Source organism: Patagioenas fasciata, chromosome 35 (assembly GCF_037038585.1).
Source record: "Patagioenas fasciata isolate bPatFas1 chromosome 35, bPatFas1.hap1, whole genome shotgun sequence".
In the NCBI taxonomy this organism is placed as follows: domain Eukaryota; kingdom Metazoa; phylum Chordata; class Aves; order Columbiformes; family Columbidae; genus Patagioenas; species Patagioenas fasciata.
Genome location: NC_092554.1, coordinates 3,195,595 through 3,219,333, shown reverse-complemented (window position 1 = coordinate 3,219,333; position 23,739 = coordinate 3,195,595). Strand labels below are relative to the sequence as shown.

General features: G+C 65.6%; 1 protein-coding gene across 1 annotated transcript; it reads left to right on the top strand.

Annotated features, from left to right (window-relative positions):
- Positions 1-14,863: 14,863 nt before the first annotated feature.
- LOC139826112 (neuronal pentraxin-1-like) lies at positions 14,864-22,610 on the top strand. Its single transcript, XM_071801062.1, has 5 exons — positions 14,864-14,884; positions 14,965-15,286; positions 17,585-17,826; positions 19,986-20,315; positions 22,401-22,610. Exons 1-5 carry the CDS (start codon positions 14,864-14,866, stop codon positions 22,608-22,610), a joined length of 1,125 nt encoding a protein of 374 aa, XP_071657163.1.
- The last annotated feature ends 1,129 nt before the right edge of the window (positions 22,611-23,739 follow it).

Genomic DNA, 23,739 nt, shown 5'->3' with positions numbered 1-23,739 from the left:
GATCCGCGCCCCCTGGCGGCGCGGGGGGGGCACAGCGGCGCAGGAGGCGGCAGCGACGGCAGCGGAGGCAGCGACGGCAGCGGAGGCAGCGGGGGACCCCCCCCCGGCACCCCCAGCAGCGCGGGACCCCCCCCCGGCACCCCCAGCAGCGGGGGACCCCCCCCCGGCACCCCCAGCAGCGCCGACATCAGAGGTGGGGGGGGGACGGGCGGGGGGAATGGGGGGGGGAATGGGGGGTGGGGGAAATGGGGGGTTGGGGGGGAATGGGGGAAATAGGGGGAAATGGGGGGTGGGGGAAAATTGGGGGTGGGGGGGACATGGGGGTTGGGGGGAAATGGGGGTTGGGGGAAATGGGGGGTGAGGGGAAATGGGGGGTGAGGGGGAAATGAGGGGTTTTGGGGGGGGAAATGGGGGTTGAGGGGGAATGGGGACTTGGGGGGGAAATGGGGGAAATGGGGGCTTGGGGGGGAAATGGGGGTTGGGGGGGAAATGGGGGTTTTGGGGGGAAATGGGGTTTGGAGGAAATGGGGGTTGGGGGGAAATGGGGTTGGGGGGAATGGGGTTTGGGGGAATATGGGGGAAATGGGGGCTTGGGGGTGAAATGGGGGGTTGGGGGAAATGGGGTTGGGGGGAAATGGGGACTTGGGGGGAAATGGGGCGAAATGGGGGGTGGAGGGGAAATGGGGGATTGGGGGGGAAATGGGGAGAAATGGAGGGTTGAGGGAAATGGGGGGAAATGGGGGGTTGGGGGGAAAGGGGGATTGGGGAGGAAAGGGGGGGAAATGGGGACTTGGGGGGAAATGGAGGTTGGGGGGAGATGGGGGTTGGGCGGGGAAATGGGGGTTTGTGGGGGGAAATGGGGTTGAGGGGGAAATGGGGTTGAGGGGGAAACGGGGTTTGGGGGGGAAATGGGGTTTGGGGGGGAAATGGGGGTTTTGGGGGCACCTTCCTGCCCCTCCCCCCTTTGACTGTTTGTCCTTTTTTCTGTCCCCCCCAATCCCCCATAACCCCCAACCCCCCCATCACCCTCAATCCCCCCATATCCCCCAATCCCCCCATAAACCCCAATATCCCCCATAACCCCCCATCCCCCCATAACCCCAATCCCCCCACCCCCCCATAACCCCAATCCCCCCATATCCCCCAATCACCCCATAACCCCAACCCCCCCACACCCCCCATCCCCCCATAACCCCCAATAACCTCAACCCCCCCATAACCCCCATAATCCCCAATCCCCCCATAACCCCCAACCCCCCGTATCCCCCAATCACCCCATAACCCCCATCCCCCCAATTACCCCATATCCCCCCATAACCCCATCCCCCCAATTACCCCATATCCCCCCATAACCCCATCACCCCCATCCCCCCAATTACCCCATATCCCCCCATAACCCCATCCCCCCAATTACCCCATATCCCCCCATAACCCCATCACCCCCATCCCCCCAATTACCCCATATCCCCCCATAACCCCATCCCCCCAATTACCCCATATCCCCCCATAACCCCATCCCCCCAATTACCCCATATCCCCCCATAACCCCATCACCCCCATCCCCCCAATTACCCCATATCCCCCCATAACCCCATCCCCCCAATTACCCCATATCCCCCCATAACCCCATCCCCCCAATTACCCCATATCCCCCCATAACCCCATCACCCCCATCCCCCCAATTACCCCATATCCCCCCATAACCCCATCCCCCCAATTACCCCATATCCCCCCATAACCCCATCACCCCCATCCCCCCAATTACCCCATATCCCCCCATAACCCCATCCCCCCCGGTACCTCCCCCAGCCAAGGCGTCCCGGCTGTCGCTGCCGCTGCCGCCGCTGTCCCTGCGCCCCTTCCCGGCTCGGCCGGGCCCCAGGGCCCCTCGTTGGGAGCGCCCGGAGCCGCGGGGGGACGAGGAGCCCGGGGGGGACCCCGATGGCGACCCCGGGGGGGGCGGGGGGACCCCGGTCCCCGAGGTGGTGACGCGGTGGGACGGGCGGGGCCTGCGGGGGCTGCTCAAACCCGCCCGGCCCGGCGGCGACCGCCAGGGGGCGCTGCACCGGAAGAGGAAGGCGGTGTCGTTCTTCGATGACGTCACCGTGCACCTGTTCGACCAGGTGGGGTTGGGGGGGGGGGCATGGGGGGGGAAGGGAGGTGCTGATTGGAGGAGGGGAGAAAGGGGGCGGGGAGAAAGGGGGCGGGGACAAAGGGGGAGGACATAGAGTGGGCGGGGAGAAAGGGGAGTGGGCGGGGACAAAGGGGCGGGGACAAAGGGGAGGAGGTGAAGTGGGCGGGGCAAAGGGAGGAGCTGATTGGAGGACGGGAGGGGCGGGGAGAAAGGGGGCGGGGAGAAAGGGGGAGGAGATAAAGTGGGCGGGGAAAAGGGGTGCGGGCGGGGACAAAGGGAGGAGCTGATTGGCAGAAGGGGGGCGGGGACAAAGGGGGAGGAGACAAAGTGGGCGGGGACGAAGGGGAATGGGCGGGGACAAAGGGGCGGGGACAAAGGGGAGGAGACGAAGTGGGCGAGGGCAAAGGGAGGAGCTGATTGGAGGAAGGGAGGGGGCGGGGATTAAGGGGGCGGGGACAAAGAAAGGGGCGGAAACAAAGGGGGAGGAGATAAAGTGGGCGGGGAAAAGGGGACTGGGCGGGGACAAAGGGGCGGGAACAAAGGGAGGAGCTGATTGGAGGAGGGGAGGGGGCGGGGACAAGGGGCGGGGACAAAGGGGAGGAGACAAAGTGGGCGGGGAAAAGGGAGGGGTGGGGACAAATAGGGAGGAGCTAAAGTGGGCGGGGAAAAGGGGAGTGGGCGGGGACAAAGGGGCAGGGACAAAGGGAGGAGCTGATTGGCAGAAGGGAGGGGGCGGGGATAAAGGGGGCGGAGATAAAGGGGGCGGAGCAAAAGGGAGCGGGTGGAGCTATCGGGACAGGTAGAAAGGAGGGGAGGAGCCATTGGGATGGGGCGGGGCCAAACAGAGAGGTGGGGATAAAGGGGCGTGGCCACTGGGATGGGCGGAGCCAACAGGCAGGGGGCGGGATTTCCGGGAGGGGCGGAGCCACGGAAGGGGCGGGGACAACAGAGGGGCGGAGCCATGGGGAGGGGGCGTGTCCGGCGGTGCGAGGCTCCGCCCCCCCGTGCAGGAGACACCAACCAACGAGCTGAGCGGCCAGAGCGGCGCCGAGGGGGAGGGGGCGGAGCCCGACGCTCTGGCGCCCCCTGGCGGCATCGGTGGGTGCGGGAGGACCCGGGGGGTCGGGGGGGTCCCTGCCCCATGGGGGTTTCATGGTGGGGTTCATGGGGGTGTTCATGGGGGTCTCTGCCCCATGAGGGGTTCATGGGGGGGGTTCAGGGGGGTCCCTGCCCCATGGGGAGTTCATGGGGGTCTCTGCCCCATAGGGGGTTCATGGGGGTCTCTGCCCCATTGAGGGTTCATGGGGGTCTCTGCCCCATTGGGGGGTTCCCTGACCCATAGGGGGTTCATGGGGGTCTCTGCCCCATGGGGGGTTCTTGGGGGCTTCATGGCGGTCTCTGCCCCATGGGGGGTTCCCTGACCCATGGGGGGTTCATGGGGGGCTCTGCCCCATGGGGAGTTCATGGGGGGTTCATGGGGGTCTCTGCCCCATGGGGAGTTCATGGGGGTCCCTGCCCCATAGGGGGTTCATGGGAGGGTTCATGGGGGGGTTCATGGGGGTCTCTGCCCCATGGGGAGTTCCCTGACCCGTGGGGGATTCATGGGGGGGTTCATGGGGGGCTCTGCCCCATGGGGGGTTCATGGGGGTCCCTGCCCCATAGGGGGTTCATGGGGGGTTCATGGGGGTCTCTGCCCCATGGGGGGTTCATGGGGGGGTTTATGGGGGTTTCATGGGGGTCTCTGCCCCATGGGGGGTTCCCTGACCCCCATCCCCCCCCAGACGGGCTGTTGTTGTGGGGGGAGGAGCGGGACCCCCCCGGCCCCCCCCAGGCTGGGGACCCCCGCCCGGGCACCCGCTTCACCGTGTGTCCCGCCATGGAGCCCCCCCGGGGACCCCCCGACGAGCGCCCCACGGCCGGTGAGGGGCGGGGCCGTGGGCCGGGGCTGGGGTCCCATGGGGCGGGTCTGGGGGTCCCATGGGGCAGGTTTGGGGGTCCCATGGGGCAGCTCTGGGGGTCCCATGGGGCAGGTTTGGGGGTCCCATGGGGAGGATTTGGGGGACTCGTGGGGTGGGTCTGGGGGTTCGGGGGGGTCCCATGGGGCAGCTCTGGGGGTCCCATGGGGCAGGTTTGGGGGTCCCATGGGGCGGGTCTGGGGGCTCGGGGGGTCCCATGGGGAGGATTTGGGGGTCCCATGGGGCAGGTTTGGGGGTCCCATGGGGCGGGTCTGGGGGCTTGGGGGGTCCCATGGGGAGGATTTGGGGGTCCCATGGGGCAGCTCTGGGGGTCCCATGGGGCAGGTTTGGGGGTCCCATGGGGCGGGTCTGGGGGCTCGGGGGGTCCCATGGGGAGGATTTGGGGGTCCCATGGGGCAGCTCTGGGGGTCCCATGGGGCAGGTTTGGGGGTCCCATGGGGCGGGTCTGGGGGCTCGGGGGGTCCCATGGGGAGGATTTGGGGGTCCCATGGGGCAGCTCTGGGGGTCCCATGGGGCAGGTTTGGGGGTCCCATGGGGCGGGTCTGGGGACTCGGGGGGTCCCATGGGGAGGATTTGGGGGTCCCATGGGGCAGCTCTGGGGGTCCCATGGGGCAGGTTTGGGGGTCCCATGGGGCGGGTCTGGGGGCTCGGGGGGTCCCATGGGGAGGATTTGGGGGTCCCATGGGGCAGCTCTGGGGGTCCCATGGGGCAGGTTTGGGGGTCCCATGGGGCGGGTCTGGGGACTCGGGGGGTCCCATGGGGAGGATTTGGGGGTCCCATGGGGCAGGTTTGGGGGTCCCATGGGGCAGGTTTGGGGGTTCCATGGGGCGGGTCTGGGGGCTCGGGGGGCCCCATGGGGAGGATTTGGGGGTCCCATGGGGCAGGTTTGGGGGTCCCATGGGGCAGGTTTGGGGGTTCCATGGGGCGGGTCTGGGGACTCGGGGGGTCCCATGGGGAGGATTTGGGGGTCCCATGGGGCAGGTTTGGGGGTCCCATGGGGCGGGTCTGGGGACTCGGGGGGTCCCATGGGGAGGATTTGGGGGTCCCATGGGGCAGCTCTGGGGGTCCCATGGGGCAGGTTTGGGGGTCCCATGGGGCGGGTCTGGGGGCTCGGGGGGTCCCATGGGGAGGATTTGGGGGGATCAAGGGGTAGATTTGGGGTCCCATGGGGCAGGTTTGGGGTTCAGGGGATCCCATAGGGCAGATTTGGGGGGGGTCAAAGGGGCAGATTTGGGGGTCCCATGGGGCAGATTTGGGGGGGTCCTATGAGGCAGAGTTGGGGGTTCGGGGGGTTTGGGAGGGGTCACATTTGAGGTGTGGGGGGGTCCTGGGGGTCACATTTGGGGGTTCCTTGGGGGTCACTTTTGGGGTGTGGGGGGGATGGGGGGGTCCCATTTGGGGTTCGGGAGGGTTGGGGGGGGTCCCATTTGGGGGTTCCTGGGGGGTCCCATTTGGGGTTGGGGGGGGTCACATTTGGGGGGGGTCCCATTTGGGGGTTCTTGGGGGGTCCCATTTGGGGTTCGGGGGGGGTCACATTTGGGGGGTCCCATTTGGGGTTCGGGGGGGGTCAGGGGGTCTCTCTCTCTGACCCCTCCCCCCCTTTTCCAGCTCCCATCGAGAACTGACCCGGGGGGGGGGTCCTGACCCCTCCCCCCCCAAAATCGCAGCCAATTTGGGGGGGGTCCCAGCGCCGCCCCTCCCCCCCCACCCCCCCCTTTTCTACAGAGACTTTGGGGGGTGGGGGCGGGGGGGGGTGGCCCCTCCCCCATCACCCGGTGCCAAATTGGGGGGAGGGGTCCCCCACCCCCCCCATCAGACCCAGCAATGGGGGGGGGCCCCTCCCCCACGTAGCCCCCCCCCCCGGTGCCAAACGTGGGGGTCGGGAGGGTGAACCCCCCGGGGGGGGGAGGGGCGGGGGGGGAGGGGCGGGGGGGGGCAGGGAAAGTGGAATAAAACCTTTTACTGGGAGAAATGGGCTGGACTGGGCTGGACTGGGAATGGGGACCCTAACTGGTTTATACTGGGAGTGGGGACCTCAAACTGGTCTGCACTGGGAATGGGGACCCCAAACTGGTTTGGACTGGAAGTGGGGACCCCAAACTGGTTTGTACTGGGAGGGGGGACCTCAAACTGGTCTGTACTGGGAATGGGGACCCCAAACTCGTTTGGACTGGAAGTGGGGACCCCAAACTGGTTTGTACTGGGAGGGGGGACCTCAAACTGGTTTATACTGGGAACCGAGGACCCCCCAATCTGGTCAATACTGGTAACCAGAGACCCCAAACTGATCTGGACTGGTCTATACTGGGAGTAGGGACCTCAAACTGGTCTGTACTGGGAATGGGGACCCCAACTGGTTTATACGGGGAATGGGGACCCCAAACTGGTTTGGACTGGAAATGGGGACCCCAAACTGGTTTGGACTGGAAATGGGGACCCCAACTGGTTTGGAATGGGAGTGGGGACCCCAAACTGGTCTGTACTGGGAATGGAGACCCCAAACTGGTTTGGACTGGGAATGGGGACCCCAAATTGGTCTGTACTGGGAATGGGGACCCTAACTGGTTTGGACTGGGAATGGGGACCCCAAACTGGTTTGGACTGGAAATGGGGACCCCAACTGGTTTGGAATGGGAGTGGGGACCCCAAACTGGTTTGTACTGGGAGGGGGGACCTCAAACTGGTCTGTACTGGGAATGGGGACCCCAACTGGTTTATACTGGGAACCAGGGATCCCGAACTGGTCTGTAGTGGGAGGGGGGACCCCAACTGGTTTATACTGGGAACCAGGGATCCCGAACTGGTCTGGACTGGTCTATACTGGGAGTGGGGACCTCAAACTGGTCTGTAGTGGGAGGGGGGACCTCAAACTGGTTTATACTGGGAGTGGGGACCCCTAACTGGTCATACTGGGAGTGGGGACCCCAACTGGTTTATACTGGGAACCGAGGACCCCCAATCTGGTCTATACTGGTAACCAGGGACCCCAAACTGATCTGGACTGGTCTATACTGGGAGTAGGGACCTCAAACTGGTCTGTACTGGGAATGGGGACCCCAAACTGGTTTATACTGGGAACCAGGGATCCCGAACTGGTCTGTACTGGGAATGGGGACCCCAACTGGTTTATACTGGGAATGGGGACCCCAAACTGGTTTGGACTGGAAATGGGGACCCCAAACTGGTTTGTACTGGGAGGGGGGACCTCAAACTGGTCTGTACTGGGAATGGGGACCCCAAACTGGTTTGGACTGGAAGTGGGGACCCCAACTGGTTTATACTGGGAACCGAGGACCCCCAATCTGGTCAATACTGGTAACCAGAGACCCCAAACTGATCTGGACTGGTCTATACTGGGAGTAGGGACCTCAAACTGGTCTGTACTGGGAATGGGGACCCCAACTGGTTTATACTGGGAACCAGGGATCCCGAACTGGTCTGGACTGGTCTATACTGGGAGTGGGGACCTCAAACTGGTCTGTAGTGGGAGGGGGGACCTCAAACTGGTTTATACTGGGAGTGGGGACCCCTAACTGGTCATACTGGGAGTGGGGACCCCAACTGGTTTATACTGGGAACCGAGGACCCCCAATCTGGTCTATACTGGTAACCAGGGACCCCAAACTGGTCCGGACTGGTCTATACTGGGCATGGGGACCCCAAACTGGTCTGTACTGGGAATGGGGACCCCAACTGGTTTATACTGGGAACCAGGGATCCCAAACTGGTCTGTAGTGGGAGGGGGGACCCCAAACTGGTTTATACTGGGAATGGGGACCACAAACTGGTCTGTACTGGGAATGGGGACCACAAACTGGTCGTACTGGGAGTGGGGACCCCAAACTGGTTTATACTGGGAACCAGGGACCCCAAACTGATCTGTACTGGGAGGGGGAACCCCAAACTGGTTTGGACTGGGAGCTGCGAACCCCAAACTGGTTCGTACTGGGGGGCAGAGCCAGGAGGGGGGAGGGGCAGTTCAGCCGCCCCTCCCCCCCCCCGCCCTGAGCCGCTCTGATCCCCCCCTCCCCCCCCCGCCCGGACGCCTGGGTCCCCGTCCCAGTGGAGCCCAGTAAAGCCCAGTAAAGCCCATTAGAGCCCATTGGAGCCGCTGGGCCGGACGGGGCGGCGGGGACGAGCGCGAGGGGCCCGGGGTGCAGGTACCGGGGGGGAGGGGGGCACCCAGGGTGGGGGAGGGGCCCGGGGTGCAGGTAGGGGGGGGAGGGGGGGGCCCGGGGTGGGGGAGGGGCCGGGGGTGCAGGAACGGGGGGGGAGGGGGGCACCCGGGGTGGGGGAGGGGCCGGGGGTGCAGGTGGGGGGGGGAGGGGGGCACCCGCGGTGGGGGAGGGGCCGGGGGTGCAGGAACGGGGGGGGGAGGGGGGCACCCAGGGTGGGGGAGGGGCCCGGGGTGCAGGAACGGGGGGGGGAGGGGTCCCCATGGTGGGGGTGGGGCGACGATGGGGTCATAAGGGGGGAGGGGTCATTGGGGGTCACGAGGGGGGGGGAGGGGTCATGGAGTCACAAGGGGGGGGGTCATGGGGTCATAAGGGGGGGAGGGGTCACGGGGTCATAAGGGGGGGAGGGGTCATGGGGGGTCACGATGGGGGGGAGGGGTCATGGGGTCACAAGGGGGGAGGGGCCATGTGGCTCACAAGGGGGGGGGTCCCTTTTGCACACGCTCGTGCAAGGGCCTCCACCCCCCACCCCCCCTTCCACACGCGTGTGCACGACTCCCCCCCCCCCTTTTTTCCAGCGCCCACCAGGACCCACCCACGCCCTCCCCCCACCCCGCTCTTCGCACACGCGCGTGCAAGGAAACCCAACCCCCCCCCTCCCCCCCACCATGCTCGTGACCCCCCGTGCGCTCACACTCACCCTCCTGGCCCTGGGGGCCTTGTTGGGTGGGGGGTCACCCGAACCCCTCCCCCCCCGCTTCATTTGCACGCCCCTCCCCCCGCACGCCGAGCCGGGCTGCTCGGCCGACGCCTCCTCGCACGAGGCCTTGCACGAGGGCTCGCACGAGGCCTTGCACGAGGCCTTGCACGAGGGCTCGCACGAGGGCCCGGGCGCGGTGCTGCGGCTGCGGGAGGCGCTGGTGCGGCAGCGCGAGGCGGCGCTGGAGCTGGCGGCCAAGCTGGGGCGCTGCCACGCGCGCGTGCAACAGCTGGCGGCGCACGAGGGCCGAGCCGCGCACGGGGAGCGCGGCGGGGAGGCCTCGCACGAGGCCCTGCGGGGGCTGCGGCAGCGGCTGCAGGGGCTGCAGGTGAGCCGGGGGGGGGGCGGTTTGCACGCGCGTGTGCAAGGGAAGGATGGGAGTGGTTGGGGCTGCAAGTGAGCGGGGGGGATGGGGGGCTTGCACGTGCGTGTGCAAGGGGAACACGAGGATGGTGGGGGTTGCGGCTGCAGGTGAGCGGGGGGGGGGTGGTTTGCACACGCATGTGCAAGGGAAGCATGGGAGTGGCTGGGGCTGCAGGTGAGCCGGGGGGGATGGGGGGCTTGCACGTGTGTGTGCAAGGGTAGCATGGGGGTGATGGGAGTGGCTGGGGCTGCAGGTGAGCCGGGGGGGGGGGCGGTTTGCACGCGCGTGTGCAAGGGAAGGATGGGAGTGGTTGGGGCTGCAAGTGAGCGGGGGGGGGTTGCACGCGCGTGTGCAAGGGAAGGATGGGAGTGGTTGGGGCTGCAAGTGAGCAGGGGGGGTTTGCACATGCGTGTGCAAGGGAAGCATGGGAGTGGCTGGGGCTGCAGGTGAGCCGGGGGGGTGGTTTGCACGCGCGTGTGCAAGGGAAGCATGGGAGTGGTTGGGGCTGCAAGTGAGTGGGGTGGGGGGGTGGTTTGCACGCGTGTGTGCAAGGGAAGGATGGGAGTGGTTGGGGCTGCAAGTGAGCGGGGGGGTTTGCACATGCGTGTGCAAGGGAAGCATGGGAGTGGCTGGGGCTGCAGGTGAGCCGGGGGGGGGGTTTGCACGCGTGTGTGCAAGGGAAGGATGGGAGTGGTTGGGGCTGCAGGTGAGTGGGGTGGGGGGGGGACGGTTTGCACACGCGTGTGCAAGGGAAGCATGGGAGTGGCTGGGGCTGCAGGTGATCCGGGGGGGATGGGGGGCTTGCACGTGTGTGTGCAAGGGTAGCATGGGGGTGATGGGAGTGGCTGGGGCTGCAGCTGAGCCGGGGGGGGGGGCGGTTTGCACACGCGTGTGCAAGGGAAGGATGGGAGTGGCTGGGGCTGCAAGTGAGCGGGGGGGGTTTGCACATGCGTGTGCAAGGGAAGCATGGGAGTGGCTGGGGCTGCAGGTGAGCCGGGGGGGTGGTTTGCACGCGCGTGTGCAAGGGAAGCATGGGAGTGGTTGGGGCTGCAAGTGAGCGGGGGGGGTGGGGGGCTTGCACGTGCGTGTGCAATGGGAGCACGGGGGTGATGGGGGTTGTGGCTGCAGGTGAGCGGGGTGGGGGGGCGGTTTGCACACGCGTGTGCAAGGGAAGCACGGGAGTGGTTGGGGCTGCAAGTGAGCGGGGTGGGGGGGCCGTTTGCACGCGCGTGTGCAAGGGAAGCATGGGAGTGACCGGGGCTGCAAGTGAGCGGGGAGGATGGGGGGCTTGCACGTGTGTGTGCAAGGGGAGCACAAGGGGTGGTGGGGGTTGGGGCTGCAGGGGCTGCAGGTGAGCGGGGGGGTTTGCACGAGCGTGTGCAAGGGGCACGTGGAAGGGGTGGTGGGGGCTGCAGGTGAGTGGGGGGCAGGGAAGGGCTTGCACGTGCGTGTGCAAGGGGAGCACGGGGGTGGCGGGGGCTGCAGGTGCGCGGGGGGGGTTGCACACGCGTGTGCAAGGGGTGCGTGGAAGGGGTGGCGGGGGCTGCAGGTGAGTGGGGGGATGGGGGAGAGGCTTGCACGCGCGTGTGCAAGGGGTGTGCACGGGGGCTGGGGCGCTGTACTTGTGTTGCACAAGTGTTGTGCACGGCTCCCTGGGACGCACCATCCTTGTGCACAACTCTGTCTTGCACCATCCTTGTGCACAATTCCCTGTGTTGCACCATCCTCATGCACAACTGCTTGTGTTGCACCATCCTTGTGCACAATTCCCTCCTGCACCATCCTTGTGCACAACTCCATCTTGCGCCATCCTTATGCACAATTGCCTGTGTTGCACCAACCTTGCACAACACCCTTGTGCACACTCATCCTTGTGCAACATTGTGCACACTCATACTCATGCAACATAATAGTGCACACTCACCCCCGTGCACAACACTCTGTGCACACTCATACTCATGCAACATAATAGTGCACACTCATCCCTGTGCACACTCATCCTTGTGCACAACGCCCTTGTGCACGCTCATACTCGTGCAACATAATAGTGCACACTCCTCCCTGTGCACAACACCCTTATGCACACTCATTCTTGTGCAACACCCTGTGCACACTCATGCAACATAATTGTGCACACTCACCCCTGTGCACAACACCCTGTGCACACTCATCCCTGTGCACACCTCCCTGTGCACACTCATCCTTGTGCAACACCCTGTGCACACTCATACTCACGCAACATAATTGTGCACACTCATCCCTGTGCACAACAGTCTTGCGCACAATCGCCCCTGTGCACACTCATCCTCGTGCAACACCCTTGTGCACACCCACCCCTGTGCAACACCCTGTGCACACTCATCCATGTGCACAATCACCCCTGTGCACACTCATCCTCGTGCAACACCCCGTGCACACTCATCCATGTGCACAATACCCTTGTGCACACCCACCCTTGTGCAACACCCTGTGCACACTCATCCTCGTGCACAATCACCCCTGTGCACACTCATCCTCGTGCAACACCCCGTGCACACTCATCCATGTGCACAATACCCTTGTGCACACCCACCCCTGTGCAACACCCTGTGCACACCCATCCTCGTGCACAATACCCTTGTGCACACCCACCCTTGTGCAACACCCTGTGCACACTCATCCTCGTGCACAATCACCCCTGTGCACACTCATCCTCGTGCAACACCCCGCGCACACTCATCCATGTGCACAATACCCTTGTGCACACCCACCCTTGTGCAACACCCCGTGCACACTCATCCATGTGCACAATACCCTTGTGCACACCCACCCTTGTGCAACACCCCGTGCACACTCATCCATGTGCACAATACCCTTGTGCACACCCACCCTTGTGCAACACCCTGTGCACACTCATCCATGTGCACAATCACCCCTGTGCACACTCATCCTCGTGCAACACCCCGCGCACACTCATCCATGTGCACAATACCCTTGTGCACACCCACCCTTGTGCAACACCCTGTGCACACTCATCCATGTGCACAATCACCCCTGTGCACACTCATCCTCGTGCAACACCCCGTGCACACTCATCCATGTGCACAATACCCTTGTGCACACCCACCCTTGTGCAACACCCTGTGCACACCCATCCTTGTGCACAATACCCTTGTGCACAACCACCCCTGTGCAACACCCTGTGCACACCCATCCTTGTGCACAATACCCTTGTGCACAACCACCCCTGTGCAACACCCTGTGCACACTCATCCATGTGCACAATACCCTTGTGCACACCCACCCTTGTGCAACACCCCGTGCACACTCATCCATGTGCACAATACCCTTGTGCACACCCACCCTTGTGCAACACCCTGTGCACACCCATCCTTGTGCACAATACCCTTGTGCACAACCACCCCTGTGCAACACCCTGTGCACACCCATCCTTGTGCACAATACCCTTGTGCACAACCACCCCTGTGCAACACCCTGTGCACACTCATCCATGTGCACAATCACCCCTGTGCACACTCATCCTCGTGCAACACCCCGTGCACACTCATCCATGTGCACAATACCCTTGTGCACACCCACCCCTGTGCAACACCCTGTGCACACCCATCCTCGTGCAAACGCCTCCTTGCACGCCCCCCCTGTTCCTCTTTGGGGCCCATCTGGTGACCTTAGTGGGGGGGATGGGGGGGCCCGGACGCCTGGGTCCTCCCCCTGCCCTCGTTAACCCGGCGCTGATTAACCCGGGGGGATTAATGAGGCAGCTCGGGCTAATTATACCGGGAGGGGGGAGGGGCGGGGGGAGGGGATGCGGCGGTTGGGGGGCAGGAGGGGGATGGGGGGAAATAGGGGGGGGCTTGGGGGGCAATTTGGGGGGTCTGTGGGGTAAGATGGGGCCAATTGGGGGGCAGCTGGGGGGGTCTATGGGGCAGTTGGGGGGGTCTATGGGGCAGTTGGGGGGTCTATGGGGCAAGTTGGGGGCAGTTGGGGGGTCTATGGGGCAGTTGGGGGGTCTATGGGGCAAGTTGGGGGCAGTTGGGGGGTCTACGGGGTAAGTTGGGGGGGTCTATGGGGTAAGATGGGAATAGTTGGGGGGCAGGTTGGGGGGTCTATGGGGTAAGATGGGGGGCAGTTGGGGGGTCTATGGGTTAAAATGGGACTGTTTGGGGGTGGTTTGGGGGTCTATGGGGCAGTTGGGGGGCAGTTGGGGGGTCTATGGGATAAGATGGGGCAGTTGAGGGGTCTATGGGGTAAGATGGGGGGCAGGTTGGGGGTTCTATGGGGTAAGTTGGGGGGTCTATGGGGTAAGTTGGGGGGCGGTTAGGGGGGTCTATGGGGTAAGATAGGGACAGTTGGGGGATCTATGGGGCAAGATGGGGGCAGTTGGGGGGCAGGTTGGGGGGCCTATGGAGTAAGATGGGGGCTGTTTGGGGGTGGTTTGGGGGCCCATGGGATAAGTTGGGGGGCAGGTTGTGGGGTCTATGGGGTAAGTTGGGGGGCAGGTTGTGGGGGTCTATGGGGCAGGTTGTGGGGCAGTTGGGGGTCAGTTTGGAGCCCCCCATGCCCTGCAGAGCCGGAACGCGTCGGGCCTGCGGGAGGCGCTGCAGAGCAGGATGGGGCAGCTGGAGCAGCAGCTGCATCACCATGGCAACGGCAGCGGTCACCACGGCAACCACGGCACCCATCACGGCAACCACCACGGCGACCACGGCAACCATCATGGTGACCACGGCAACCATCACGGTGACCATGGCAACCATCACGGTGACCACGGCAACCATCACAGTGACCATGGCAACCACCATGGTGACCATGGCAACCATCACAGTGACCATGGCAACCACCATGGTGACCATGGCAACCACCACGGTGACCATGGCAACCACCACGGTGACCATGGCAACCACCACGGTGACCACCACGGTCACCACGGCGACCACGAGAAGCACGGCAACCACCACGAGGGTCTCCATGGCAACCACCATGGCGAGCACGGCAAGCCCGGTGACCACGGCAACCATCATAGCATCCTCCATAGCAACCACCAGGAGGGTCTCCATGGCAACCACGGTCACCATGGCGACCACGGGAAGGAGCACGGCAAGGCCGGTGACCATGGCAACCACCACAGCATCTTCCATAGCAACCACCCCCAGGGTCTCCATGGCAACCACGGTCACCATGGCGACCACGGCAAGCCTGGTGACCATGGCAACCACCACGGCGTCCTCCATAGCAACCACGGTCACCATGGCGACCACGGCAAGCCCGGTGACCATGGCAACCTCCATAGCATCCTGCATGGCAACCACGGTCACCATGGCGACCACAGCAAGCCCGGTGACCATGGCAACCTCCATAGCATCCTGCACGGCAACCACGGTCACCATGGCGACCACGGCAAGCCCGGTGACCATGGCAACCTCCATAGCATCCTGCACGGCAACCACGGTCACCATGGCGACCACAGCAAGCCCGGTGACCATAGCAACCCCCACGGCGTCCTCCATAGCAACCACCACGAGGGTCTCCATGGCAACCACGGTCACCACGGCAAGGAGCACGGCAAGGAGCACGGCAACCACCACGGCGGCCTCCATGGCAACCACCACGGTCACCACGGCGACCACGGCAAAGGCGGCAACGTCCCCGGCAACCACCTGGAGGGTCACCATGGCAACCACCCCCACAGCGCCCCGCCCGGCAACCACTTCGGTAACCATGGCAACCACCACGGGGAGCACGGCAAGGGCGGGCGTCTCCATGGCAACCAGCCCGAGCATCCCTGGGCCCGCGGCCGTCGCCATGGCGACCGCCAGGAGGAGGAGGAGGACCACGATGACCCCGAGGAGCGAGGGGACCCCGGCGACAAGCACAGGGGTGAGGGGACCCCCAGGGTGGAGGGGTGGGACCCCCAGAATTGGGACCCCCAAGGATGGGACCCCCATGGATGGAACACCCAAAATTGGGACCCCCAAAATTGGGACCCCCAAGGATGGAAGAATTGGGGACCCCAAGGGGTGGGGCCCCCAAAATTGGGACCCCCAAGGATGGGACCCCCATGGATGGAACACCCAAAATTGGGACCCCCAAAATTGGGCTCCCCCAAGGATGGAAGAATTGGGGACCCCAAGGGGTGGGGCCCCCAAAATTGGGACCCCCAAGGATGGAAGAATTGGGGACCCCAAGGGGTGGGACCCCCAAAATTGGGACCCCCAAGGATGGGACCCCCATGGATGGAACACCCAAAATTGGGACCCCCCAAAATTGGGCTCCCCCAAGGATGGAAGAATTGGGGACCCCAAGGGGTGGGATCCCCAAAATTGGGACCCCCCAAGGATGGAAGAATTGGGGACCCCAAGGGGTGGGGCCCCCAAAATTGGGACCCCCCAAGGATGGAAGAATTGGGGACCCCAAGGGGTGGGATCCCCAAAATTGGGACCCGCATGGATGGAACCCCCAAAATTGGGACCCCCAAAACTGGACTCCCCCAAGGATGGAAGAATTGGGGACCCCAAGGAATGAAACCCCCAAAATTGGACCCCCAAGGATGGAAGAATTGGGGACCCCCAGAGCTGGGACCCCCAAAATTGGGACCCCCAGGACTGGGACCCCCAGGGCTGGAACCCCTAAAACTGGGACCCCCCCCATGGCTGGGACCCGCCCTAGGGCTGGGACCCCAAAACTGGGACCCCCCCCCCTAGGGCTGGGACCCCAAAACTGGGACCCCCCCCCCCCAGGGCTGGAACCCCCAAAACTGGGACCCCCAGGACTGGGACCCCCAGGGCTGGAACCCCCAAAACTGGGACCCCCAGGACTGGGACCCCCAGGGCTGGGACCCCCAGGGCTGGGACCCCCAGGGCTGGAACCCCCAAAACTGGGACCCCCAGGACTGGGACCCCCAGGGCTGGGACCCCCAGGACTGGGACCCCCAGGGCTGGGACCCCCAGGGCTGGGACCCCAAAACTGGGACCCCCCCCCTAGGGCTGGAACCCCCAAAACTGGGACCCCCAGGGCTGGGACCCCCATAGCTGGGACCCCCCCATGGCTGGGACCCCCAGGGCTGGGACCCCCCCATGGCTGGGACACCCCCCCCAAGGGTTGGAACCCCCAAAACTGGGACCCCCCCCCCCCAGGGCTGGGACCCCAAAACTGGGACCCCCCGCCCAGGGTTGGAACCCCCAAAACTGGGACCCCCAAAACTGGGACCCCCCCAGGGCTGGGAACCCCCATAGCTGGGACCCCCCCATGGCTGGGACCCCAAAACTGGGACCCCAAAACTGGGACCCCCCCCCCCCTAGGGCTGGGACCCCAAAACTGGGACCCCCCCCCCCTAGGGCTGGAACCCCCAAACCTGGGACCCCCCCCAGGGCTGGGAACCCCTATAGCTGGGACCCCCCCATGGCTGGGACACCCCCCCCAAGGGTTGGAACCCCCAAAACTGGGACCCCCCCAGGGCTGGGACCCCAAAACTGGGACCCCCCCCCCCCCAGGGTTGGGACCTCAAAACTGGGACCCCCCCCCCAGGGCTGGGACCCCCAAAACTGGGACACCCCCAGGGCTGGGACCCCCATAGCTGGGACCCCCCCATGGCTGGGACACCCCCCCACAAGGGTTGGAACCCCCAAAACTGGGACCCCCCCATGGCTGGGACCCCAAAACTGGGACCCCCCCCCCCCTAGGGCTGGGACCCCCAAAACTGGGACCCCCAGGACTGGGACTCCCCCTAGGGCTGGGACCCCAAAACTGGGCCCCCCACCCCAGGGCTGGAACCCCTAAAACTGGGACCCCCAGGGCTGGGACCCCCATAGCTGGGACCCCCCCATGGCTGGGACCCCAAAACTGGGACCCCAAAACTGGGACCCCCCCAGGGCTGGGACCCCCATAGCTGGGACCCCCCCAGGGCTGGGACCCCCCCAGGGCTGGGACCCCCAAAACTGGGACCCCCCCAGGGCTGGGAACCCCTATAGCTGGGACCCCCCCATGGCTGGGACACCCCCCCCAAGGGTTGGAACCCCCAAAACTGGGACCCCCCCATGGCTGGGACCCCAAAACTGGGACCCCCCCCCCCAGGGTTGGGACCCCCAGGGCTGGTACCCCCCAGTCTGGAAGAACTGTGGCCCCCCATGGCTGGCCCCCCCCATTCCCCCCTCCACTAACGGGGTGTCCCCCCCCCAGGTTTCCGCGTGGCCTTTCCCCTGCGCACCAATTACCAGTGGGCGCGATTTCGGGGCAGCCTGGGCGGGGGGGTCCGCGCCATCACCGCCTGCCTGTGGCTGCGCCCCGGGGGGGGCCCCGCGGCCGCCGCCCCCCCCCACGTCCTGGGCACCCCCTTCTCCTACGCCGCCCCCGGGCAGCCCAACGAGCTGGTGCTGCTGGCGTGGGGGGGGCGGCCCATGGAGCTGCTGGTGGATGATCAGGTATGGGGGGGTCGGGGGGGGTCTGGGGGGGGGTATGGGGGGGTATGGGGGGCTATGGGGGGGGTTATGGGGGGGTCTGGGGGGGGCTATGGGGGATTATGGGGGGGTATGGGGAGGATGGGGGGCTATAGAGAGAGTTATGGGGGGGTATGGGGGGGTATGGGGGGGTCCATGGAGGGTATGGGGAGGATGGGGGGGCTATGGGGGGGTCCATGGGGGGCTATGGTGGTGTATGGGGGGGGCTATGGGGGGGTCTATGGGGGACTATGGGGGGGGGTATGGGGAGGATGGGGGGGCTATAGAGAGAGTTATGGGGGGGTATGGGGGGCTATGGGGGGGTCCATGGAGGGTATGGAGAGGATGGGGGGGGCTATGGGGAGAGTTATGGGGGGGTATGGGGGGGTATGGGGCGGATGGGGGGGGCTATGGGGGGGTCCATGAGGGGCTATGGTGGTGTATGGGGGGGGCTATGGGGGGGTCTATGGGGGACTATGGGGGGGGGGTATGGGGAGGATGGGGGGCTATGGGGAGAGTTATGGGGGGGTATGGGGGGGTATGGGGGGTCCATGGAGGGTATGGGGAGGATGGGGGGGGCTATGGGGAGAGTTATGGGGGGGTATGGGGGGCTATGGGGGGGTCCATGGAGGGTATGGGGAGGATGGGGGGGGCTATGGGGGGGTCCATGGGGGGCTATGGGGGGCTATGGGGGGGTCCATGGAGGGTATGGGGAGGATGGGGGGGGTTATGGGGAGAGTTATGGGGGGGTATGGGGGGCTATGGGAGGGTCCATGGAGGGTATGGGGAGGATGGGGGGGGCTATGGGGAGAGTTATGGGGGGGTATGGGGGGGTATGGGGCGGATGGGGGGGGCTATGGGGGGGTCCATGAGGGGCTATGGTGGTGTATGGGGGGGGCTATGGGGGGGTCTATGGGGGACTATGGGGGGGTATGGGGAGGATGGGGGACTATGGGGAGAGTTATGGGGGGGTATGGGGGGCTATGGGGAGGTATGGGGAGGATGGGGGGGGCTATGGGGGGGGCTATGATGGTGTATGGGGGGGGCTATGGGGGGGTCTATGGGGGGTATATAGGGAGGCTATGGGGGGGTCTGTGGGGGGTATAGGGGGGCTATGGGGGGGTCTATGGGGATGTATGGGGGGGGCTATGGGGGTCTTTGGGGGGGACTATGGGGGGTCTATGGGGGGTTATGAGGGCTATGGGGGGTCTATCTGGGGAGTATGGGGGGTTTATGGGGGGGTTATGGGGGCGTATGGGGGGGTCTATGGGGGGGTCTATGGGGGGTCTGGGGGGGCTATGGGGGGTCTATGGGGGACTATGGCAGGGCTATGGGGGGGTCTATGGGGGGGTCTATGGGGGGGTATGAGGAGGATGGGGGGCTATGGGGGGTCTATGGGGGTCTAGGGGGGCTTATGGGGGGTGTCTATGTGGTGACGGTGTCCGTCTGTCCGTCTGTCTGCCTGTCCGCAGGCCGGCCCCCTGTCCGTGTGTCTGTCTGTGTGTCCATGGGGCTCCATGGGGTAACCGTGTCCGTCCGTCTGTCTGCAGGCCGTGCCCCTGTCTGTGTGTCTGTGTGTCCGTGTGTCTGTGTGTGTCTGTGTGTCTGTGTGTGTCTGTGTGTCCGTGTGTCTGTGTGTCTGTGTCTGTGTGTCCGTCTGTGTGTCTGTGTGTCTGTGTGTCCGTGTGTCCGTGTGTCCGTGTGTCTGTGTGTGTGTGTGTCCGTGTGTCCGTGTGTCTGTGTGTGTCCGTGTGTCCGTGTGTGTGTGTGTCCGTGTGTCTGTGTGTCCGTGTGTCTGTGTGTGTGTGTGTCCGTGTGTCCGTGTGTCCGTGTGTCCGTGTGTCTGTGTGTCCGTGTGTCCGTGTGTCCGTGTGTCCGTGTGTCTGTGTGTCCGTGTGTCCGTGTGTCTGTGTGTGTGTCCGTGTGTCTGTGTGTCCGTGTGTCCGTGTGTCTGTGTGTCTGTGTGTCCGTGTGTCCGTGTGTCTGTGTGTCTGTGTGTCTGTGTGTCCGTGTGTCTGTGTGTCTGTGTGTCCGTGTGTCCGTGTGTCCGTGTCCGTGTGTCCGTGTGTCTGTGTGTCCGTGTGTGTGTGTGTCCGTGTGTCCGTGTGTCTGTCTCCATGGTGTGTCCGTCCGTCTGTCCGCAGGCCGTCCCGCTGTCCGTGTCCCCGCAGCCGGGGCGCTGGCAGCACGTCTGTGTGTCCGTGTGTCTGTGTGTCCGTGTGTCCGTGTGTCTGTGTGTCCGTGTGTCCGTGTGTCCGTGTGTCTCCATGGTGTGTCCGTCCGTCTGTCCGCAGGCCGTCCCGCTGTCCGTGTCCCCGCAGCCGGGGCGCTGGCAGCACCTCTGTGTGTCCTGGGCGGCCGCGGGGGGCGCCTGGCGCAGCTTCCAGGATGGGGCCCCCCGGGGGGGCGGGGGGGGCCTGGCCAGCGGGCACCCCCTGAGGGCCAACGGGGTCCTGGTGCTGGGCCAGGAGCAGGTGGGACAGGGGACGTGGGGACAAGGGGGACAATGGGGGTGATGGGGGCAATGGGGACAGGGGGGGCAATGGGGGCATTGGGGGCAATGGGACAATGGGGGTAATGGGGGCAATGGGGGTAATGGGGGTAATGGGGATAATGGGGGCAATGGGGAGAATGGGGACAATGGGGGTGATGGGGATAATGGGGGCATGGGGGTGATGGGGGCATTGGGGGCATTGGGGGCAATGGGACAATGGGGGTAATGGGGGCAATGGGGATAATGGGGGTAATGGGGATAATGGGGGCAATGGGGAGAATGGGGACAATAGGGGCAATGGGGGTTATGGGGACAATGGGGGTGATGGAGGTGATGGGGGCAATGGGGCAATGGGGACATTGGGGGTAATGGGACCATGGGGATAACGGGGGTTATGGGGATAATGGGGTCAGGGGGGCGGGGGGGCCTGGCCAGCGGGCACCCCCTGAGGGGCAACGGGGTCCTGGTGCTGGGCCAGGAGCAGGTGGGACAGGGGACGTGGGGACAAGGGGGACAATGGGGGCGATGGGGGCGAGGGGGACAATGGGGATGATGGGGACAGGGGGGGCAATGGGGGTGATGGGGACGGGGGGCAATGGGGGCATTGGAGGCATTGGGGGCAATGGGGCAATGGGGGTAATGGGGGCAATGGGGGTAATGGTGATAATGGGGGCAATGGGGAGAATGGGGACAATGGGGGCATGGGGGTGATGGGGGAAGTGGGGGTAATGGGGATAATGGGGGTAATGGGGAGAACGGGGGACATGGGGAGAATGGGGACAATGGGGGCAATGGGGGTTATGGGGACAATGGGGGCGATGGGGGTTATGGGGACAATGGGGGCAATGGGGGTGATGGGGTCAATGGGGACAATGGGGGCAATGGGGACATTGGGGGTAATGGGACCATGGGGATAACGGGGGTTATGGGGATAATGGGGTCAGGGGGGTGGGGGGGCCTGGCCAGCGGGCACCCCCTGAGGGGCAACGGGGTCCTGGTGCTGGGCCAGGAGCAGGTGGGACAGGGGACGTGGGGACAAGGGGGACAATGGGGGTGATGGGGACAGGGAGGGCATGGGGGCGATGGGGGTGATGGGGACAGGGGGGGCAATGGGGGTAATGGGGGCAATGGGACAATGGGGGCAATGGGGGTAATAGGGATAATGGGGGTAATAGGGATAATGGGGCAATGGGGATAATGGGGGCAATGGGGAGAATGGGGACAATGGGGGTTATGGGGACAATGGGGGCGATGGGGGTGATGGGGACAATGGGGGCATGGGGGTGATGGGGGCATTGGGGGCATTGGGGGCAGTGGGACAATGGGGGTAATGGGGGCAATGGGGACAACAGGGGTAATGGGGATGATGGGGACAATGGGGGTAATGGGGGTAATGGGGACAGGGGGGCAATGGGGACAATGGGGACAATGGGGGCAACGGGGTTAATGGGACAATGGGGGCTATGGGGACAATGGGGAGGGGGGGGATGGGACAACAGGGGGGGACAGGGGGACAATGGGGATGGGGGGGACACAGGGTCGGGGGGGGAATGTGGGGTCACGGGGTCACAGGGACACCCTGGGGTCATGGGGACTGTGCCCCCCATATCCCCATGTCCCCCCATATCCCCATGTCCCCCATGTCCCCATGTCCCCCATATCCCCCATTGTCCCCATGTCCCCATGTCCCCATATCCCCCCATGTCCCCCATATCCCCATATCCCCCATGTCCCCATATCCCGCCATGTCCCCATGTCCCCCATGTCCCCAATGTCCCCCCATGTCCCCATATCCCCTCATATCCCCATGTCCCCATGTCCCCCATATCCCCCATGTCCCCATATCCCGCCATGTCCCCATATCCCCATGTCCCCAATGTCCCCCATGTCCCCATATCCCCCCATGTCCCCATGTCCCCCAATGTCCCCAATGTCCCCCATATCCCCATGTCCCCATATCCCCTCATATCCCCATATCCCCCATGTCCCTGTATTCCCCCAATGTCCCCCATGTCCCCATGTCCCCCGCATGTCCCCCATGTCCCCGCTGTCCCCGTGTCCCCAGGACGCGCTGGGCGGGCGGTTCGATGCCACCCAGGCCTTCGTCGGGGACATCGCCGAGTTCCACCTGTGGGGCCGGGTGCTGGACGCGGCCGAGGTGGCCGCGGTGGCCTCGTGTGACACCCGCCCGGCCGGGGACCTGCTGGCCTGGGCACCGGGGGCGCTGGAGCTGCACGGGGGGGCGACCGCGCTGCCCTTCGACCCCTGCCCCTGAGCCCCCCGGACGCCTGGGTCCCTCCCGGACGCCTGGGTCCACTTTCAGGGGGGTCCATCCTGCCCTTCGACCCCTGTCCCTGAAACCCCCGGACGCCTGGGTCCCCTCCTGGACGCCTGGGTCCTCTCCCGGATGCCTGGGTCCACTTTCAGGGGGGTCCATCCTGCCCTTCGACCCCTGTCCCTGAGCCCCCCGGACGCCTGGGTCCCTCCCGGACGCCTGGGTCCACTTTCAGGGGGGTCCATCCTGCCCTTCGACCCCTGTCCCTGAGCCCCCCGGACGCCTGGGTCCCCTCCCGGACGCCTGGGTCCTCTCCCGGATGCCTGGGTCCACTTTCAGGGGGGTCCATCCTGCCCTTTGACCCCTGCCCCTGAGCCCCCCGGACGCCTGGGTCCCCTCCCGGACGCCTGGGTCCCCTCCCGGACGCCTGGGTCCACTTTCAGGGGGGTCCATCCTGCCCTTCGACCCCTGTCCCTGAGCCCCCCGGACGCCTGGGTCCACTTTCAGGGGGGTCCATCCTGCCCTTCGACCCCTGCCCCTGAGCCCCCCGGACGCCTGGGTCCTCTCCCGGACGCCTGGGTCCACTTTCAGGGGGGTCCATCCTGCCCTTCGACCCCTGCCCCTGAGCCCCCCGGACGCCTGGGTCCCCTCCCGGACGCCTGGGTCCTCTCCCGGATGCCTGGGTCCACTTTCAGGGGGGTCCATCCTGCCCTTCGACCCCTGTCCCTGAAACCCCCGGACGCCTGGGTCCCCCCCGGACGCCTGGGTCCCCCCGCACCAGCAGCCCTTGACCTCTTCCGGACGCCTGGGTCCCCTCCCGGACGCCTGGGTCCTCTCCCGGATGCCTGAGTCCTCCCCGGACGCCTGGGTCCCCCCACCGGACGCCTGGGTCCCCCCCACAGGCAGCGCTTGACCCCTCCCGAACGCCTGGGTCCCCTCCCGGATGCCTGGGTCCCCCCCACAGGGCAGCGCTTGACCCCTCCCGGACGCCTGGGTCCCCTCCCGGACGCCTGGGTCCCTCCCACAGGCAGCCCTCGACCCCTCCCGGACGCCTGGGTCCCCTCCCGGACACCTGGGTCCCCCCGCACAAGCAGCCCTTGACCTCTTCCGGACGCCTGGGTCCCCTCCC